This window comes from Girardinichthys multiradiatus, chromosome 12, assembly GCF_021462225.1.
Source record: "Girardinichthys multiradiatus isolate DD_20200921_A chromosome 12, DD_fGirMul_XY1, whole genome shotgun sequence".
Lineage (NCBI taxonomy): Eukaryota > Metazoa > Chordata > Actinopteri > Cyprinodontiformes > Goodeidae > Girardinichthys > Girardinichthys multiradiatus.
Window position 1 is genome coordinate 45,738,996 of NC_061805.1, and position 20,293 is coordinate 45,759,288.

General features: G+C 43.2%; 1 protein-coding gene across 3 annotated transcripts; it reads right to left on the bottom strand.

Moving 5' to 3' along the window:
• Positions 1-1,729: 1,729 nt before the first annotated feature.
• Positions 1,730-20,293, bottom strand: LOC124877492. Of its 3 annotated transcripts, none has more exons than XM_047380727.1 (5): positions 20,122-20,293; positions 18,003-18,126; positions 17,504-17,616; positions 5,951-6,154; positions 1,730-5,524 (listed from the first exon to the last, which is right to left on the bottom strand). In XM_047380727.1, the coding sequence occupies exons 1-5, from the start codon at positions 20,236-20,238 to the stop codon at positions 5,432-5,434; spliced, it is 651 nt and encodes a 216-aa protein (XP_047236683.1). In that variant the 5' UTR covers positions 20,239-20,293; the 3' UTR covers positions 1,730-5,431. The 3 variants fall into 3 exon arrangements, with proteins under 3 accessions (XP_047236683.1, XP_047236684.1, XP_047236685.1); XM_047380728.1 differs by having other exon boundaries at positions 1,730-3,242; positions 20,122-20,291; XM_047380729.1 differs by lacking the exon at positions 20,122-20,293 and adding an exon at positions 18,830-18,948.

The window sequence follows — 20,293 nt, forward strand, 5'->3', positions numbered from 1 at the left end:
AGGAATCAGTCTCAGCTGCAGGGATAATATTTACTTCAGGAACCATTATCCGTACCAACACAAGGGCTCTTGGCAGGAATCTGAATACATTACAAAAATACTTCTCTCTTTAAATAAAATGCTGTTTTTCTTGAGTTAATATTCCTCTTATATGTATGTGAGAGGATTTATGGATGGGTACTACCAGATTAATCTTGAAAAACTTATCTGCCTCCGATTTTGATGTTTTTAACGATGCATTTGGTTTAAAAAAGCCACCAAGATTGGTGGTTGATACTGCAGAGTGGTCACTCCCACTTTACAGCAGCATTGTTTCAGTGTCCTTCCATAAACCTGAGGACGGAAGTGATAAGAAAAACTGAGCTACAAGATAAACTAACCAAACTGCATATCTCATGTGCATTTCTCAGTGCTGGAAGATTTGAACAATTTTGATGTTGATGTGCAGCAAATATTTGACTGTTTTAAGATGCTGTCTTTATGCATCGCTTCATTGCCATCCGGGGTGTGTTGCAGGTGGGTTAAGGTTTGGAGGTTTTGAACTTTCTTCACAGCACAGCTGTTCCTCTAGTACTCAAAGCTATTAAAATATAACAGAGTCGTAAACCTATTATTGGCTTAGACAGTATAAACAGTCTTTGAAGAAACAGTTGGTGATGTATTAAGCAGGAAACAAGGAGCATCCAACCAACAATCCAACTAAACTACCAAGCAGAATTAAAGAATAATGAAGACTAATGGACTATGTACAATATAAACAAGTTGATGAAAGATGATTAGAAATCATGACCAAAAAGAGTGATGCAACATTACCATGCAATGTTTATGTTTGAGAACCAAGGATTATCTTGAAGAATCTGGAAATGAAGTTAAGTTAGTTCTGCCTTTATTTATTAAAGTAATATTTAAAGAAATATTATTAAGGAAATAGTAAAATATTTAAGGAAATATTTTGAAAAAGAACCAAATCTTTCTGGAGAAATGGGGCTTAATGGTGTTTACTTAGTTATCAAGTTATGTCTGTTTGCCAGCAAAGAGACATTAGCGCGCTGTGTCCCTCCGGTCATCACCGGTGTGGAAGAGACAGAAGCTTTGCGAAAGCGGGGTTTTATTCAAAACAGTGATGTCACGAGAAGTCCACTATAACCCCCTTTCCTGGCTGTGCTCGAAGTAGGTTAATGAGATTTATTTTGAAAGTTCCAGAAAAGTTTGTACCGGACTTTCATGATGTAATCCATGGCTGTGGGTCCCAACATTATCAACTATGACCACCTTCATTGCCCCTATTTAAACATCCCCCAACAGCATGACGCTGCCATCACCATGCTTTATTGTGTAGATGGTGGGTTCAGTGTGCTGTCTTTTCTGCCACACAGCATTTTACTTATAGACCAAAAGGATTAAAGTTTTCTTCATCAGATTGGGGCCCTGAAATGTTTGCCTGGTCCCCAACATGGCTTAAGGGAAAATGCAACCAACATCTTATTGCTTTCTTTAAACAGCAGGTTTCTTCGCACCACCCTTCCATAACTGCTGGATTTGTGGAATGCATGACTAATAGTTATCCTGTCAACAGATTCTTTCAGCTGAGATTTGGATCTTTGCTTCGCTTGTCGTTCAACTTAACCTTTTCTAAAACTAGTTCTCAGCTCAGAGACTAATGCTGAACTATTCACTTATGATTCTCAGCGTAAAATTTCTAACGTAAATTAACTTTGCAAAGATAAAGTAATTTATCCATGTTCATTTATTAATTTATGTTATCCATTAATCTATAAGAACAATTTGTTAAATGGTGGCAGACAGCATCATACATCAATTGGAAAACTATTTGTGCCATCTCAATGTATTCCCTGCAGTCTGTTTGCTTCCCTGATAATCTCTGTTGGTTTTAACGAGTCCAGAGTTACAATAATGTTTCTGTTATGAAGAAGCAAAAAAGATTCTGCATTTCTGACTGGAAAAAAATTCAATAAGAGGTATTATCCAAACAACCAACATGAAAAATATTCAAATTTTTTATGGCGTCTCATAGTTGTAGTGATTGTTATCATGATTCCAGGAATGACTCTGATAAAACCCTATGGGTGTTAGCATGCTAGATAAAAGTACTTGAAGAAACAATAACAAACCAGTATTTGTGGCCTGCTATCTCTGGCCCAAAATAAAGCTTGGAGGGAAATGCTATTAAGTGTCTTTTACATTACTGCGGAGAAATTTGCAGACAGTCTTCTCCAGTAGAAATATTTTTAATTAAGCCACACTGGCATAAACAGCTTGTTCGAAGACACACCACATCATTTCAATCAAATTTAAGTTCAGACTTTGACTAGGCCACTCCAAAACATTTATTTTGTTTTTGTTATTGATATTTAAAAGTTTAATTGTTGTTGTGCTTTGGATCACTTTCATGTTGCATGTACTAATAAATGGACCTTCTCCTTCAGGATTTTTTGGTGAATTTATGGATCAATAATTAAAGGCAAGTCGTGGTTTACCCAGACGTCTTGCCATGCAGCCTAATCAGCTGATGACTTTTGCTTTCAGACGCTGGTTTACTTTTTTCCTAATGTAATGTGTGAACTTTGTTAAGTTTCATCTGTGTGAATATGATGTACTTCAAGTGAGATTTAAAAGCTGGTAAACTCCATAGAAATTCTCAAAACTGCTACTTAAATATACTTCTACATGCAGCAGTTTTTCTTTCCTCTAGTCTTCTAGGCACATTATTCAGCCGGATTTTGGTAAGAATTCAGATCACTAACAAGTCTCTACACAACATGATGTCAAGCTACTGGGATTATTCATTAAAAAAATGCAGACCAGCTTGTGCCGAGGATTTGTTTTTCACAAGTTACATTGTCAGTAAACAATATAATGTATATACTTAAGATACAGGAGATAAAATACATTAAAAGGTTAAACAGCAACAATAAGCACAGGAGACAGTATTATGCAAAAACATGGTTCACTACATTCATATATGATAACTAATAGTAAAGCATTACATTATGTTGAATAGTGTTTATTTCCTGCGTTGTTTTTGTGACATGCCTTCGGGTATTTAGTCGCTAACAGTGAGAGTTGCACCTGGACTTAGTTTACCAGGGTACTTTGCAAACAGAGAGAGTAAAACACACAAAGTCCAACCACGTTGAGAACGTACTTTGCCTGATGAGGTTACACATAGAGAGCAGGCTTTCACTTATACTGTAGATCTTGGTGATACGTGCAATTTATTCCTTTAAAAAATAAAACAGGATGTCAGAAAATATTAAAAGGATGAAGACAGTTAACACAAAATGAAAACTTACTGGAAAAAAAGGCGTTAAGGAGTAGCTCAAAAACATAATCAATCAATGTAGTTTTACACAAGGAATAAAAGTACAGTATACATTTCAGCAATGTTTAGTGTGTGAAAACAGAACGGCTGTAAAAACATGTGCTAGAAATGATTTGACAGACTATGGGGTTTTTTGCAAAGCTGCAGCTTCAGTCTTACTCCAAATCTAGTTGTTGTCAGCAACTTTTATCAAGCCAAGACTTGTAAGTATAGTTTCAGAATTCCTGGATGACTGCCACTGGAAGTAAACAAAGTGGAAATGTCTCCTTCATGCTTCACGCACATTGAGATTTTATATAAACAAAGTCACATACGTACATGTATCCTACCTGGGCATCTCTACTATTAATAGCATGTGAGAGGCTACGTTCGGTCTCCTGGGATCTTCTCTGTGAGAAGTTCCGATTGACCAGTGTGACCAGCAGTTATCCAGGAATTCACAAAGCCATAGTTGCAATGTAACTTCTGATCTGTGTTATTTCTTTCTGATTGCCAGTGGCAGTAAACAAAGTGGATGACTTATGCCAACAATGTCACAAGGAACGGGATAATCACCTATCACTCAGGAGGCAGACGAACTGCTGGTCTGACTGCTGAACAGCAACAGTAGTGCAAATGTATGCTCATGTTAGCTGCAAAGTGCCATCAACAAACAGCAAAAGCTTTCTATGTACAACGAGCCCTGGCATTCTGTAGTGTCTGGTGCATTTGGGGCTCCAGACCCGTTAGACCCGGGAACAGATACCACACCTTCCCATCCATCTGGGACAACAGGTCCCCTCTTACCGTAAGCCGCCATGGCTCCACGTTTAACAGGTGGAGGAGCATTGGAAACCAGACCCTCATGGGCCACTAAGAGAACCCTCTCAGCGTAGGAATTTACCCGGTGAAGACTGGGCAGGATCGTGGAAATGGTGGAAAGTCATACAGCAGCTCACCCTGCCAGGTGTTGGCGAAGGCATCCATCCCTAGCAGGGAGCTGGCCTCTTCCAGTAAAAATCACAAGGGACAATGCGTTGTGATCCCTGAGGCAAACAGATCTACCTGGGCCTCATCAAACTGATCCGAGATCCTCTAAATCACCTAAGGATGCAACTGCCATTCCCCTGGTGAAACCCTTTGTCGGGACAGGTAATATGCAACAGAGTTACTCCTGCCCGGAAGCGCCATCATTCTCATAGAGGCGAGTGGAGGGCAAGACCAAGTCAACAGCCTCTGGACTCCCTCAGGAACTGCAGTGACCTGGTCCCCCTCCGACCGTTCACATGAAACACCACTGAGGTATTGATGGTCTGGACAAGCACATGCTTGCCCCTGAGAATAGGCCAGAAGTGCCTCAGCAACAAGTAAATGGTCCGCAGCTCCAGGACCTTTATGTGCAGCCTACCCTGTCAAGGGCCCCACAGCCCCTGGATGAACCTGCATTGCCACACTGCTCCCCAACCCAGGGGCAATGCCTCTGTTGTCAACAGCTCCCTCTCGTCGTAAGTACGTGGCATATCTCCAGTGACACAGAAGAGCCAGCACCTGGGCATGACCCACACCTTGACCCGCCTGTGAACAGGGGGTCCATGTGGCAGGCATTGAACCACCGCTGCAAGGGATGAAGATGAAGCTGCCCAAGGGGTATGAAGGCCAAGGCTGCCACCAGCATGCCCAACAATGTCAGCCACACCTGGACAGAGGTTGCCACGCTGTCGGCTGTGTTGAGGTCAGCTTTGTGGCTGTGTTGAGGTCAACACAGCCACAAAGTCTTAGGCTCAGCACAGAAAGCTGTCGGTCATCCAGCACTGGGACTTAGACAGTAGGTTTTCTCCTTCAACACCTTATCTGGGGAGAGAACCATCAAAGCGATGCAGTGATCCACATAAAATCTGGACCAGCGTGGAGGGTGAGGGTATTTACAGCCACTAACAGTCAGGAGGGAATGAAATATTTATGCAAGACTGCATCAATCAATCTTATACTTAACATATGTGTGTTATTCCTTGTTTGTGCACAGAATCTTGGCCAATAAAGCTCATTCTGATCCTAATCTGCTTTTATCCACCCCTCCATTGTCTGTACGTGCTTATCCTCTGTTACTTGCTAGTGTCTCCAGCGGTCCTTGGGCGAGTGGCAGTCTGTCATGTCTGTCATGTTTTTGGACTGTGGGAGGAAGCCGGAGTACACAGAGAGAACCTATGCATGCGGAGGGAGAACAAGCAAACCATATGCATAAAAACCCCAGGCTGGGATTCAAATCCAAGAACTTCTTCCTGCAAGGCAACAGTGCTACCAACTGTTCCACCAGGCTGTTTTTAACAATATTAAAATGATGTTAATTATTGTATGCTGGAAGTTTGAAGTCACTTGGAGTGATAATATGGTCTGTAAAAACAATAAATGAACCTTGAACAACTGAACCTTAAGTTCTGAATCATACATGCAATTTTGCTGCAGAGTTGGACTGTGGTAAATTACATTTCATGGGTTGTGAATGCATGTTGAAATGTATAAAGTATGTGTAGCTTCCTGAGTAAATAAAAATTATCTAAATTGTTAGGTGAGACTGAAGTGGCCACTGCACTTTGCAAAACAACTGGTTTTGACTATGTGAAAACATACCTTCTCAATGGTGATGTACAAACACTGCAAAGGCTCATGAGTGAGACTCAACAGGTGTTTTTCACTGCTGCTTCCCCCCGTATTCATGGCAAGATACTGTGGGGTTTCAACCACCGTCTTTAGACTGTAGTGTTCTGCTGATCCCTGGTTAACTTTTTCAAACCAGTGGCAGTCCAGCATTTCAGCAACAGAAACTTTCTCCATCTGTGAACACACAATAAACTTTAATCTTATGGGTGATGCATATACCTGTAAAGGTGCAGAGTGTTCACAAAAGAATTAGGACAGAGGACCAAAACAATCAAATCCTGTGTCAGTTATCAAAGGTATTTAGTTCAGAGAGCTTTTTTGCTTCATGAGGCTTAAAGCAATGCATAATCCATCAATGTCGCCAAACTGGATAGATTCAACAGGTGTTGAGCCACGTTCATGGGATGAAGGTGTAGCTTCAGACTAACCTATACCAAAACATTTAAAAACACCCATTTAAATCAATGTAGAGTAGCTTTCACAGAACACTGAAGTTCAATGTCTCAACGGTAAACCTTTGGCTCTGTGTCATTTCTTTTTATGGCCGATAAATGTTTTACTAAAAAATTTGTAAACAGCATTTTTATAATTCATTCAAATTCATTCTTCTAGTAACAAACATCACAACAACATGATCCTGACCTGATCACCAACCTTCACTGTAGGGGTGGCATTTTTGGGGTAATGGTGGCACGTTTGGCATTTCTTACTATCTTTGAACCTTGGTTAGATTTTCTTTAGTAACTGGTTTTAAAGCAACAAAGAATAATGCCAAGAAATATAAGTATAGTTGTGCATTTGATTTTTAATACATATTATTGATTTAAGTTCATGATTTGGTTTGGCTCAGCACAGCTCTAGAAGTTTATGCACCCTTGTACATAAAAGTATGTGTACAAATTAGGATATCTATATGGGCCGTTTTCCCGAATCGGTGCAAACTGTTGTCCCCAAACAAAAAACGAATATAAAAAACATTTAAGTATGCAAATTTTAAATGTGTACTAAGATCCTGCAATTATGTATTGAAACCCAAAATGATGTTTAAGATATCAGTATGCTTAATATACACTGCTCAAAAAAATAAAGGGAACACTCAAATAACACATCCTAGATCTGAATGAATGAAATATTCTCATTGAATACTTTGTTGTGTACAAAGTTGAATGTGCTGACAACAAAACCACACAAAAATCATCAATGGAAATCTAATTTATTAACCAATGGAGGCCTGGATTTGGCGTCACACACAAAATTAAAGTGGAAAAACACACTAGAAGCTAATCCAACTTTGATGAAATGTCCTAAAAACAAGTCAAAATGAGGCTCAGTATTGTGTGTGACCTCAAAATAGGAGGTACGCTTGGGCATGCTCCTGATGAGACCATGGATGGTCTCCTGAGGGATCTCCTCCCAGACCTGGACTAAAGCATCCGCCAACTCCTGGACAGTCTGTGGTGCAACGTGATGTTGGTGGATGGAGCGAGATATGATGTCCCAGATGTGCTCAATCGGATTCAGGTCTGGGGAACGGGCGGGCCAGTCCACAGCTTCAATGTCTTCATCTTCCAGGAACTGCTGACACACTCCAGCCACATGAGGTCTAGCATTGTCCTGCATTAGGAGGAACCCAGGGCCAACCGCACCAGCATATGGTCTCACAAGGGGTCTGAGGATCTCATCTCGGTACCTAATGGCAGTCAGGCTACCTCTGGCGAGCACATAGAGGGCCGTGTGGCCCTCCAAAGAAATGCCATCCCACACCATTACTGACCCACTACCAAACCGGTCATGCTGAAGGACTTTGCAGGCAGCAGATCGCTCTCCACGGTGTCTCCAGACTCTGTCACGTCTGTCACATGTGCTTAGTGTGAACCTGCTTTCATCTGTGAAGAGCACAGGGCGCCAGTGGCGAATTTGCCAATCCTGGTGTTCTCTGGCAAATGCCAAGCGTCCTGCACGGTGTTGGGCTTTGAGCACAACCCCCATTTGTGGACGTCGGGCCCTCATACTATCCTGATGGATTCAGTTTCTAACCGTTTGTGCAGACACATGCACATTTGTGGTCTGCTGGAGGTCATTTTGCAGGGCTCTGGCAGTGCTCCTCCTGTTCCTCCTTGCACAAAGGTGGAGGTAGCGGTCTTGCTGCTGGGTTGTTGCCCTCCTACGGCCTCCTCCACGTCTCCTGGTGTACTGCCCTGTCTCCTGGTAGCGCCTCCAGGCTCTGGACACTATGCTGACAGAAACAGCGAACCTTCTTGCCACAGCTCGCATTGATGTGCCATCCTGGATGAGCTGCACTACCTGAGCCAATTGTGTGGGTTGTAGAGTCCGTCTCATGCTGCCACGAGTGTGAAAGCACCACCAACATTCAAAAGTGACCAAAACATCAACCAGAAAGCATAGGTACTGAGAAGTGGTCTGTGGTCCCCACCTGCAGAACCACTCCTTCATTGAGTGTGTCTTGCTAATCACCAAAGATTTCCTCCTGTTGTCTATTCCATTTGTACAACATCATGTGAAATTGATTGTCAATCAGTGTTGCTTCCTAAGTGGACAGTTTGATTTCACAGAAGTTTGATTTACTTGGAGTTATATTGTGTTGTTTAAGTGTTCCTTTATTTTTTTGAGCAGTGTATATAAAATCATCATTTATAGGCTACTTTACATTAGGAGGTGGCTGTCCCCAACCCCAATTCCTAAATTTCAATTCATGAAAATGACAGTGAAATGATTTTTATAAAATTTTCTATTGTTGTTTTTAAAAGGGTGTTTTTGATTTCTTTGAAAGTGAAGTGTAAAAAAGTAAATTGGTTTTATATATTTTTTGTAAATCATGAAAATGTCTGTAAAAAATCTTTTACATTTCCTCAATTTCTTGTCACTACCAAAACATTGTAGGCAATGACTGATTTAAGTAACACCTCTAATTGTTTTTTTTTTTATCAGGAAGTATTCCTTTATTCCTCTCATGCTTCGGCTGTATGGTGAGTAGCTAGGTCTCATCATTTTGAAGAAAAGGTGTAAAATGTGCCAGTAATGTTAATTTCTATGGTTAACTTACATAGGAACAGAGACAGTATGCCAAATAACTGGAGCAGAGAGACAGAGGGTACAGAAAAAGGTTGAGGGATGACCGTGTGAAGTATGAAGAGTACTTGAAAAAGGAAAGAGAAAGAAATAACAAATGAAGGGAAGAGGGAATGTTGAAGAGTGTCACTGAATTATCTGCAAGAGAGCAAGACGGTAAATAAAGAAATTGAAAACAAGACAGAAAAAACAAAGCATAATGAAAAGACAGAAATAGGCTGCTGTTTGCAGGGACACGCCACCCAGCAATTCCAGTGAAAGTGAGGGGAAAAAGGGACCAAAAGAACAACAATCAGCAAATACATAAAATTAAAGAAATTGTAAGAGAATATAGCAGAAATGCAGAGAAAAAAAGAAGGATATTAAAGATTAAGGCTGAAGATAACCTCAGAAAAGCTAAAATCCCCAAGATCAAAAACACAGATGGACACACAGAAGCACAGATTTCCTAAACATGACCCTACTTTTTCACAACACACTCATGCTTCAAATTAAAGAAAAATACAAGTCTGCGAGCAACACAAACTCAAATTCATTTAGAATATCTCACAACTGGGCAACTGTGGAAGTACAAATTTGTCTCTACAATGAGAAAATGTGTTGGTGTCTCGCACAAAGTGTTCAACAAGACTAAAAAAACCACCCATGTCTCACCTTCACCTATCAGAAAAATCACAAGCAAAAAAACTTCGACATAGTCAAAACATTTCGAGTAATTTTTCGGGACATTTCCCTTAGTCGTGATGAGAATACTTGGATATTAGCAGGAAAGAAGGAAACAAGTACAAGATTTAAAACAAAGAAACAAAAGAGGATTCTGTCGGACAATGTGCTGAATTTGTATCAGAAACTGATGCTCGAGATGCCTCATCTGAAGCTATCCTATTCACTTTTCGGAAGGATAAAGCCATTTTGGATTGTTGTTCCAAACATCAGTAACAGGGAGACGTGTATGCAAAGTGCATGACAATGCCAAAATGAAAGCAGAGAGGCAGCTTGGCATCATTAAATCACAGTTTGAACAAAGTGGCAGATGAGTTGTGCTGTGACACAGGTTAATCCTTGTATGTACAGGGAATGTATCTCATGCAAGAACAAGTAGTCACATATAAAGAAAGACTTCAGGAGCACGGGTCACATTGTGGTACCAGTGGCTCACAAAAAAGAAGACTATGAAAATGAAAAGGATGGGAAAAGAGAGACGATCACTGTGACAAAAACAATTAAACAGAGATGTGAGGGTAGCACAGAGCACCTACGGGAAGAATTTCAAAAATAAATGAAAGACAAGGTTAGCAAGCACACCTTGTTTTTCATTTCTCCTTGAAGGGGGCAAGCACCCCCACCCTGGGCTACCATCTTACCGTGGTGGAGGGGTTTGAGTGTCCCAATGATCCTAGGAGCTATGTTGCCAGGGGCTTTATGCCCGAAGAGGAAACGTGGGTTCTCCTTCCGATGGGCTCACCACCTGTTGGAGGGGCCAAAGGGGTCAGGTGCATTGTAGTATGGGTGGTGGCCGAAGGCGGAGACCTTGATGGTCTGATCCTCGGCTGCAGAAGCTGGCTCTTGGGACATGGAATGTCTTCTATCTGGTGGGGAAGGACCCTGAGTTGGTGTGCGAGGTAGAGAGGTTCCGGCTAGAAATAGTCGGGCTCACCTCTACGCACGGCTCTGGCTCTGGAACCAGTCTCCTTGAGAGGGGTTGGACACTCTTTCACTCTGGAGTTGCCCTTGTTGAGAGATGCCGGGGTGGGGTGGGCATACTTGTTGCCCCCCATCTTGTTGCCTGTATGTTGGGGTTCACCACGGTGAACGAGAGGGTAGCCTCCCTTCGCCTACGGGTGGGGGGACCGGTTCTGACTGTTGTTTGTGCTTATGCACCAAACGGCAGTTCAGACTACCCACCCTTTTTGGAGTACTTGGAAGGGGTGTTGGAGAACGCTCCTCCGGGGGACTCCTTTGTTCTGCTGGGGGACTTCAACGCTCACGTTGGCAATGACAGTGAGACCTGGAGGGGCGTGGTTGGGAGGAAAGGCCCTCCTGTTCTGAACTTGAGTGGTGTTTTGTTATTGAACGTCTGTGCTCGTCATGGATTGTCCAAAACTAACACCATGTTCATGTATAAGAGTGTGCATATGTGCTCTTGGCGCCAGGACACCCTAGGCCGCAGTGCGATGATCGACTTTGTTGTTGTGTCAACTGATCTGCGGCTGCATGTCTTGGACACTCGGGTGAAGAGGGGAGCAGAGCTTTCCTAAGACCACAACCTTGTGGTGAGCTGGTTCACCGGTCAAACCTGGCAGACCCAAACGAACCTTGAGGGTCTGCTGGGAACGCCTGGCGGAGTCTCCCGTGAGGCAGACCTTCAACTCCCTTAGCTTCAAACACATTCCGAGGGAGGTGGAGGACATTGAGTCCGAGTGGGCCATGTTCCGCACCTCCATTGCCGAGGTGGCTTACCGGAGCTGTGGTCGCAAGGTTGTTGGTGCCTGTCTTGGCGGCAACCCTCGAACCCGCTGGTGGAATGCTGTCAGGCTGAAAAAGAGTCCTACCGGCTCTCCAATATCTGGTGCCGAGGTCACCGAGGTGGTTAAAAAGCTCCTCGGTGGTAAGGTCCCAGGGGTGGATGAGATTCACCCGGAGTACCTTAAGGCTCTGGATGTTGTAGGATTGTGTTGGTTAACGTGACTCTGCAGCATCACCTGGATATCGGGGGCAGTTACACTGGATTGGCAGACCGGGGTGGTTGTCCCCCTATTCAAAAAGGGAACGTAGAATGTGTTCCAACTATAGGGGAGTCACACTCTTAAGCCTCCCTGGTAAGGTCTATTCGGAGGTTCTGGAGAGGAGGGTCCGTCGGACAGTAGAACCTTGGATTCAGGTAGAGCAGAGTGGTTTTCGTCCTGGCCGTGGAACACTAGACGAGCTCTACACCCTCAGCAGGGTCGGGGATGGTTCATGGGAGTTCGCCCAACCAGTCTATATGTGCTTTGTGGCGTTGGAGAAGGCATTCAACCATGCCCCTCGGGGACCTTGTGGGGGGTACTCTGGGATTATGGGGTACCAGGCCCTTTGATACAGGCTGTTAGGTCCCTGTATGACCTGGGTCAGAGCTTGGTCCGCATTGCCGGGTGTAAGTCGGACTCGTTTCTGGTGAGGTTTGGACTCCGCCAAGGTTGCACTTTGTCACCGATTCTGTTCATAACTTTTATGGACAGAATTTCTAGGCGCAGCCAAGGTGTTGAGGTGATCCGTTTTGGTGTCCATAGGATTGCGTCTCTGCTTTTTGCGGATGATGTGGTCCTATTGGCTTCATCAGCTCGTGATCTACAGCTCTCACTGGAGCCATTTGCAGCCGAGTGTGAAGCGGCCAGGATGAGAATCGGTGCCTCCAAGTCCAAGGCCATGGTCTTGAGCCGGAAAAGGGTAGAGTGCCTCCTCTGGGTCGGGGGGAGGTCCTGTCTCAAGTGGAGGAGTTCAAGCATCTTGGGGTCTTGTTCACGAATGAGGGAAAAATGGAGCGGGAGATCGATACACGGATTGGTGGTGCGTCAGGAGTGATGCGGGCACTGTACTGGTTTGTCTTAGTGAAGAGAGAGCTGAGTCAAAAAGCGAAGCTCTCGATTTACCGGTCAATCTACGTTCCTACCCTCATCTATGGTCATGAGCTTTGGGTCATGACCGAAAGAATGAGATCACGGATACAAGCGGTCGAAATGAGTTTCCTCCGCAGGGTGTCTGGGCTCTCCCCATATTGGGACTCAGAGTAGAGCCACTGCTTCTCCACATCGAGAGGGGCCAGTTGAGGTGGGTTGGGCATCTGGTTAGGATGCCTCCTGGACGCCTCCCTGGTGAGGTGTTAGAGGCACATCCCACCGGGAGGAGGCCCAGAGGAAGACCCAGGACTCGCTGGAGGGACTATGTTTCTCAGCTGGCCTGGGAAGGCCTTGGGATTCCCCTGGACGAGCTGGCCCAAGTGGCTGGGGAGAGGGAAGTCTGGGTGTCTCTGCTTAGGCTGCTGCCCCCGTGACCCGACATCGGATAAGCGGAAGACGATGGACGGATGGATGGATGGTGTGCAAGCACCTCTTCAACATCCAACATCAATATGCACAGATTTTTGCACAGTCTTTTCCCAAATTTATCAGTGCAAATATTCAAAGGAGGTACAGCAAGTCCATTTTTGGAGCATCTCATAGACAGACTACACGACACAATGGTGTTTTGTACACCACAGAAAATACTCTGACATTCTGTGCCTTGTCACCTTCAATGACACATGATCCTGCTGCCATTTGGGCTGAACTTGAACCACTTCTTCAGTTCCTGAGGGTGAATCATCCAAATTTTCAAAAACTCTTCGTCATTAGTGATAAGCCAACAATGCAGGATAGAGGCAGGAAGAACTTTTACTTCATGACCATGATTCCTTTCCAGGTTATACTGCTGTTAACTGGAGTCTTCTGGAAGCTGGTCATGGTAAAGGGCCAGCTGACGGTGTCTGAGCCACCATAAAGAAAACAGCTGATTCACAGGTAGCCAGAGGTACTTACCTACCAACAGCAAAAGCACTGTATGATGCACACCTTCCTCTCACCAAAGTCAAACTCTTATGTAGAAGAAGAACAGATCACTCGCCTGCCACAAAAGCTGCCCAGCATCAAAAGCACCCTCAGCATCCATTAGGTGATTTGTACAACTCCAGGCACCATTATAGAGTACTCAGTTGCTTCTGCAACAGAGTGGCAATCTGCCCATTTCGAGCCAATGTCCACCAACACAGCCTTCTAGAAATGTATGTGCATCTGCTGAACCACCAACCCCAACCTCAAACTACGGATGTCAGGGAACTCACACACACACACACACACACACACACACACACACACACTTAATCATTTCTTTGTTTATGTTCTGTAGACTTTTGTTCTCATCTTTGCGATGCACATTGAAACTCTCACTCACACACACACACATAAGAGAGCATCCTGCTAATGAAATACACACTGTGGCTTCATCTTGTTGTTTAAGAAGAAGAGGAGCAGTGGAGAATGGTGGTTCAGTGGACTGGAGCAGAGGCCTCACGGTGGTGATGTTGTTTTTCTGACTGAAAGGAAATACAACTGTGTGCTTATAGAACTAGATGAAATTAAAGCACTATATTTCAATGTCATTACACTGTTAAAAAACCTTGCCATTGCAATATGTTATTATTTTTACAGATGTACAAATCATATGAGATGTTATGTGGAAGGCGCTGCTTGTAGCGATGAGCATACAGAGAATTATTACTTTCAGATATTTAATGTCAAATGTGTGTCTGATATACATGTGTTCAACATTTGTGAGTTAGTTATTTTTCTTAACATAAAATGATGATAGTCTTATTCAGCCATGACGTACAAGATATTGCGGTCACTACCAAAACATGGGATGTTTTGTCAAAAATAAAGTGTATTGAATTATCAAAGATACTGTGATGGTGTTTGATTTAATGTGTATCACAACTAATTAATTAAAACTAATGAATCCTTATGTTTATAATTACCACCACCCCGCCCACCACCGCGCCCAAGGGAAAGAGCCAAGCCAAGCCGGGCCACAGCAATACCACACATCCTTCCATACATTGGTAGGGGCATGGTGAAGACCACCAACCCCAAGCACACGACACACCACCCACCAGGAACCACCCAGCAGACAAGCAAACTCCACCCCAGTACAAGGCCAGGAAGCCCGATGCAACCTCTGAACCCAGCGATGCCAGCCTCATTTCAACCACATTCGGCAGCCAGGGCGGCCGCACACAGGACTACCACCCCAACAGCACTGCATGCCATATAGCTGAGGACAGAACGCAGCAAAGAGCACTTAAAGCAAATTCCATGCACAAAGCAAACACTGTGCAAATGCGCCCCCACCAGCCTCCCAAAAAGAAAGCTCCTCCATGAAAAGAAGACCCACAACATCCAAACCCCAGAACACACGGGAGAAAACCCACACCGAAGTCCACAAAAGGCAGAGAGCCTTTATATATGTATAAAAAAAAAAAAATGAAGATTTATGTTGTTACAAGATGAAACTTTTTCTCTCCCCATCTAATTCCTAATCCTCTGTTTTCCCAAGATCTGCCGAGTGTGCCACCTGGAGCGCTGTAGGGATATCTTGGCGTGTCCAGTGTAAAGGAATCATTCACAGAAAATCCTGAAATGTCTGTATATGTGCTCTGATCACTGGACGTTGATCACATTACATGTCTGACATAAAGCTGTTTGTTTTTGAGTAGCTTTGCAACTGTCCAGAACATATTGTTACATCATTCCCTTCCAGTAAACATGGAAGAATTCATTGCAGGAGCCTAAACCTTTCCTACTGAAGCAAAATTATAAAACCCATGGGCTGCTTCTAAAATTCCCCTTTTACTGCACACCTCTCAGCTTGGCACAACAGTACATCTCTCAAGACATACCCAATAATAGGTCTGCATCCATCGTTTCATAAGAGCAAGGGACCTAAGCCTGCTATCTGACTCTGAAAAACACCTAGAACTTGCATCAAAGGTTGTGGAGGCTGCAGAAGACTGTGAGGTAAGTGTCTGCTACTACAGGTCCTTCTCAAAATATTAGCATATTGTGATAAAGTTCATTATTTTCCATAATGTCAAGATGAAAATTTAACATTCATATATTTTAGATTCATTGCACACTAACTGAAATATTTCAGGTCTTTTATTGTCTTAATACGGATGATTTTGGCATACAGCTCATGAAAACCCAAAATTCCTATCTCACAAAATTAGCATATCATTAAAAGGGTCTCTAAACGAGCTATGAACCTAATCATCTGAATCAATGAGTTAACTCTTAACACCTGCAAAAGATTCCTGAGGCCTTTAAAACTCCCAGCCTGGTTCATCACTCAAAACCCCAATCATGGGTAAGACTGCCGACCTGACTGCTGTCCAGAAGGCCACTATTGACACCCTCAAGCAAGAGGGTAAGACACAGAAAGAAATTTCTGAACGAATAGGCTGTTCCCAGAGTGCTGTATCAAGGCACCTCAGTGGGAAGTCTGTGGGAAGGAAAAAGTGTGGCAGAAAACGCTGCACAACGAGAAGAGGTGACCGGACCCTGAGGAAGATTGTGGAGAAGGGCCAATTCCAGACCTTGGGGGACCTGCGGAAGCAGTGGACTGAGTGTGGAGTAGAAACATCCAGAGCCACCGTGCACAGGCGTGTGCAGGAAATGGGCTACAGGTGCCACATTCCCCAGGTCAAGCCACTTTTGAACCAGAAACAGCAGCAGAAGCGCCTGACCTGGGCTACAGAGAAGCAGCACTGGACTGTTGCTCAGTGGTCCAAAGTACTTTTTTTCGGATGAAAGCAAATTCTGCATGTCATTTGGAAATCAAGGTGCCAGAGTCTGGAGGAAGACTGGGGAGAAGGAAATGCCAAAATGCCAGAAGTCCAGTGTCAAGTACCCACAGTCAGTGATGGTCTGGGGTGCCGTGTCAGCTGCTGGTGTTGGTCCACTGTGTTTTATCAAGGGCAGGGTCAATGCAGCTAGCTATCAGGAGATTTTGGAGCACTTCATGCTTCCATCTGCTGAAAAGCTTTATGGAGATGAAGATTTCATTTTTCAGTACGACCTGGCACCTGCTCACAGTGCCAAAACCACTGGTAAATGGTTTACTGACCATGGTATCACTGTGCTCAATTGGCCTGCCAACTCTCCTGACCTGAACCCCATAGAGAATCTGTGGGATATTGTGAAGAGAACGTTGAGAGACTCAAGACCCAACACTCTGGATGAGCTAAAGGCCGCTATCGAAGCATCCTGGGCCTCCATAAGACCTCAGCAGTGCCACAGACTGATTGCCTCCATGCCACGCCGCATTGAAGCAGTCATTTCTGCCAAAGGATTCCAGACCAAGTATTGAGTGCATAACTATACATGATTATTTGAAGGTTGACGTTTTTTGTATTAAAAACACTTTTCTTTTATTGGTCGGATGAAATATGCTAATTTTGTGAGATAGGAATTTTGGGTTTTCATGAGCTGTATGCCACAATCATCCGTATTAAGACAATAAAAGACCTGAAATATTTCAGTTAGTGTGCAATGAATCTAAAATATATGAATGTTAAATTTTCATCATTACATTATGGAAAATAATGAACTTTATCACAATATGCTAATATTTTGAGAAGGACCTGTATATTAATTCTGCCATTACAGGAAGTGAGTCACAGAAACTTTTAACAGGGGCGTGTACAGTTTTAGGAACTGTTCTACATTCCATATTGACCCATAGATGAAAGGAGTTAGTGTTCAATGGAAATGTAAGAAAATCCCACAACTTTTATCTGTTTTATTGGCTGGTTTATGTGTAAAAACATGAGGATATCAGCACTTTTTAAGAGTGTCTCTTTACCTTAATGTTTTCTCCATCCACCTTTGGGGAATAAAGTCCATGATTGTAATGGAACTGAAAAGCCATTTGCTTTCTCTGGTTTATTTCCCGTGTCAGTATGCACACATCAGTACCTGAAAACAGAAGCAAAACGATGTAAGGATTAACACCTCCAACTGTCCTGTTTTCAACCTTCAGGCTTCTTTGATTTTAGCCTATTTTCTTTGCCCTCTTGTTTAGCAAAGATAGTTTGGCTTGTTTTGTGGTTCCCCTTCTCAACCTAGACAGCACAGCCTTGACAAATCTCTCTTTTGTGTACAACCTGCTTTGCGCCTTTCTGATCCTTTAAAGGGACTGCTGCAGATTACTTTTTAAGCCACAATCACTACAAAGCCGATAAAAGGGTTATATAAAATTATTATTTTTTTACATTTCTTAATTAATGAGTAAAAAATATTTTCATTGAATGCTCCATGCATGTCTGTGCTGATAAGAGGCATCTGACTGGTGCAATCCTTACCCTTTCTATTGCCTTGAAGATCGAGGGCATACAGCTTTACCTCATTTCTTGTGTTCTGACGTACTTGAAGATATTTGCCCCCTTTAGTCTTCAGAAAAGCCTTCTCCATCTTGTCCCCCTTTTTCTATGGCATGAGAGACAAAAATGTATTTTTAGTAATACCACCTTTAAAAATGTAAGAGAATTTACCTTTTAATCTAACTGTCTGCTTTTAACTGTAATACGAGTTTGAAATTCAACTATATTTTTGAAATCAAAACAAGCAAACATTAACGGGCTAAGATTTGGTGGGGTTCGCAGGGAGGGGTTTAACAGACAGTTAGCAGTTAACTGCTAACATGAAATAAAAAACCCAACAAGATGCCTTGGAGATTATCAAGATGTTTTCTGGTAAGTGTGAGATGGGTCTCTCTCTTTCTTATTGTTCAATCATGAACCTGAGGCAACTGAGACCCTAAGTACTTTAGATGTTGTTCTGGTTTTTTGCAACCTCCTCATGAGGCACTATTTGAGTAATTAACACCTGGGAAGGTTCACCACAGTGATTTACTGGAGTCCCAAAGCCTTAGAAATGACCTTGTGATACTTTTCAGTTGACTTTGTCTCTCATCTGTTTTTGAATTTCTTTAAAAATGGTGTCTTGCTTTTTGAGATTGTATAGGTTATTTCTTGCAGTCAAACAATTTCTATTTAGGTGATGTCTTTATTCTTACTGGTCTGGCAAAATCAGGCCTGGGTGTGACTACTGAGTGGAGCTATATAAATAATAGGGTAATCCGTGTTAATTCATGATTTATTAAGGGGGAGATGATTTTTTTTTTTTTTACTTAAGTCGGGTTGGTTTTGGATATCCATCCATCCAGAGGGAGGCACCCAGGGGGTCATCCTAATCAGAAGTCCGAACCACGCCACCTGACTCCTATCGGTACAGAGAAATGGCAGCTCTACTTTGGTTTGGATATTTGGATAGAAAAAGAAGTATGGGGGTAAACAGTTTTGTAACACTTTACAGATTCATAAATCAACTTCTGTGAGGACATGTATGTTCAGACCAAGACCTTTTGCACTTTCAACAACAATAAGCCATGGTTTTCTTCACATCTGAGGAAGCTGCGTCAGACCAAAGACGAGACTTCCCATAGTGGAGACCAGGCCCTTTATGTGCAAACTAGAAACAAACTAACAAAGGAGATGAAACTGGCAAATAGACGTTACAATGACAAAAATAAAAAAACAGCTCCTCAGCTAACGACACTACTTCAGTATGGAGAAGCCTGCAGTCTATCACCAACTACAGGAGCCCTACCCCCCATGCTGTGACGACACCCCACCTGGCTGAGGATCTGAACTGCTTCTCCGGTAGGTTTAATTGCCAGTCATTCACACCTCAATCCCACAGAAAAGGTCTACCTACATCCCCCACCAAGAACTCTGCAACCTCCTCCATTGCCTGCACAAAAGATCAAAGGGTAATATGTTAACAGGGTTTTTCAGCATCTGAGCGTCTGAGCAAGCTCCAGGTTCTGATTGCATCTCCCCTCTCTGCCGAAAACCTGCGCTGGTCAACTTACACTTGCCTTAACACCCATCTTTAACAAGTCTCTGGAGCTGTGTGAGGTTCCCTACTGCTTTAAATGCTCCACCATCATCCTGGTCCTCAAGAAATGCCCCATCATGGAATGAAATGACTACAGGCCTGTTGCTCTGACGTCTGTGGTCATGAAATCCTTTGAGCATCTGGTGCCGAAACATCTCAAGGACATCACAGATTGGTTGGGCACCTGTTTGCTTACCGGGCAAACAGTCAGCCACGGATGCAGTCAACATGGTTCTACATCTCGACCACCTAGCAACGTACTACGCCAGGATGATCCTTTTTGTAGACTTCATCTCGCCTTTTAACACCATCAACCCAGACATCCTCCACCTGACTGATCATTTTGAACATTGGTTACTGGAGTAAAACAAACAACAACAAACACACACGCGCAGACACACACACACACACACACACCTATTATATATATATATATATATATTCAGATTTAGACAGGTTGCTATTTTCAAGATAGCAGTAAAACCTATAAGCATTTTAAAAAAGGATAAATAAGTCTCTCACCTGCGGAGATAAAGTTATGTGGTGGAGTGCAGATGTTGGAGCTTTATATTCACAACTTGCGTCAAATGTGTGCCGTGGAGATGAGGTTTGCAGCTCCCCACACGCAGACTGACGCATGCGCTCCACGCCAAGATCTTTCTGTCCCTCCAAAGGCAGCAAAAATATGAAGCAG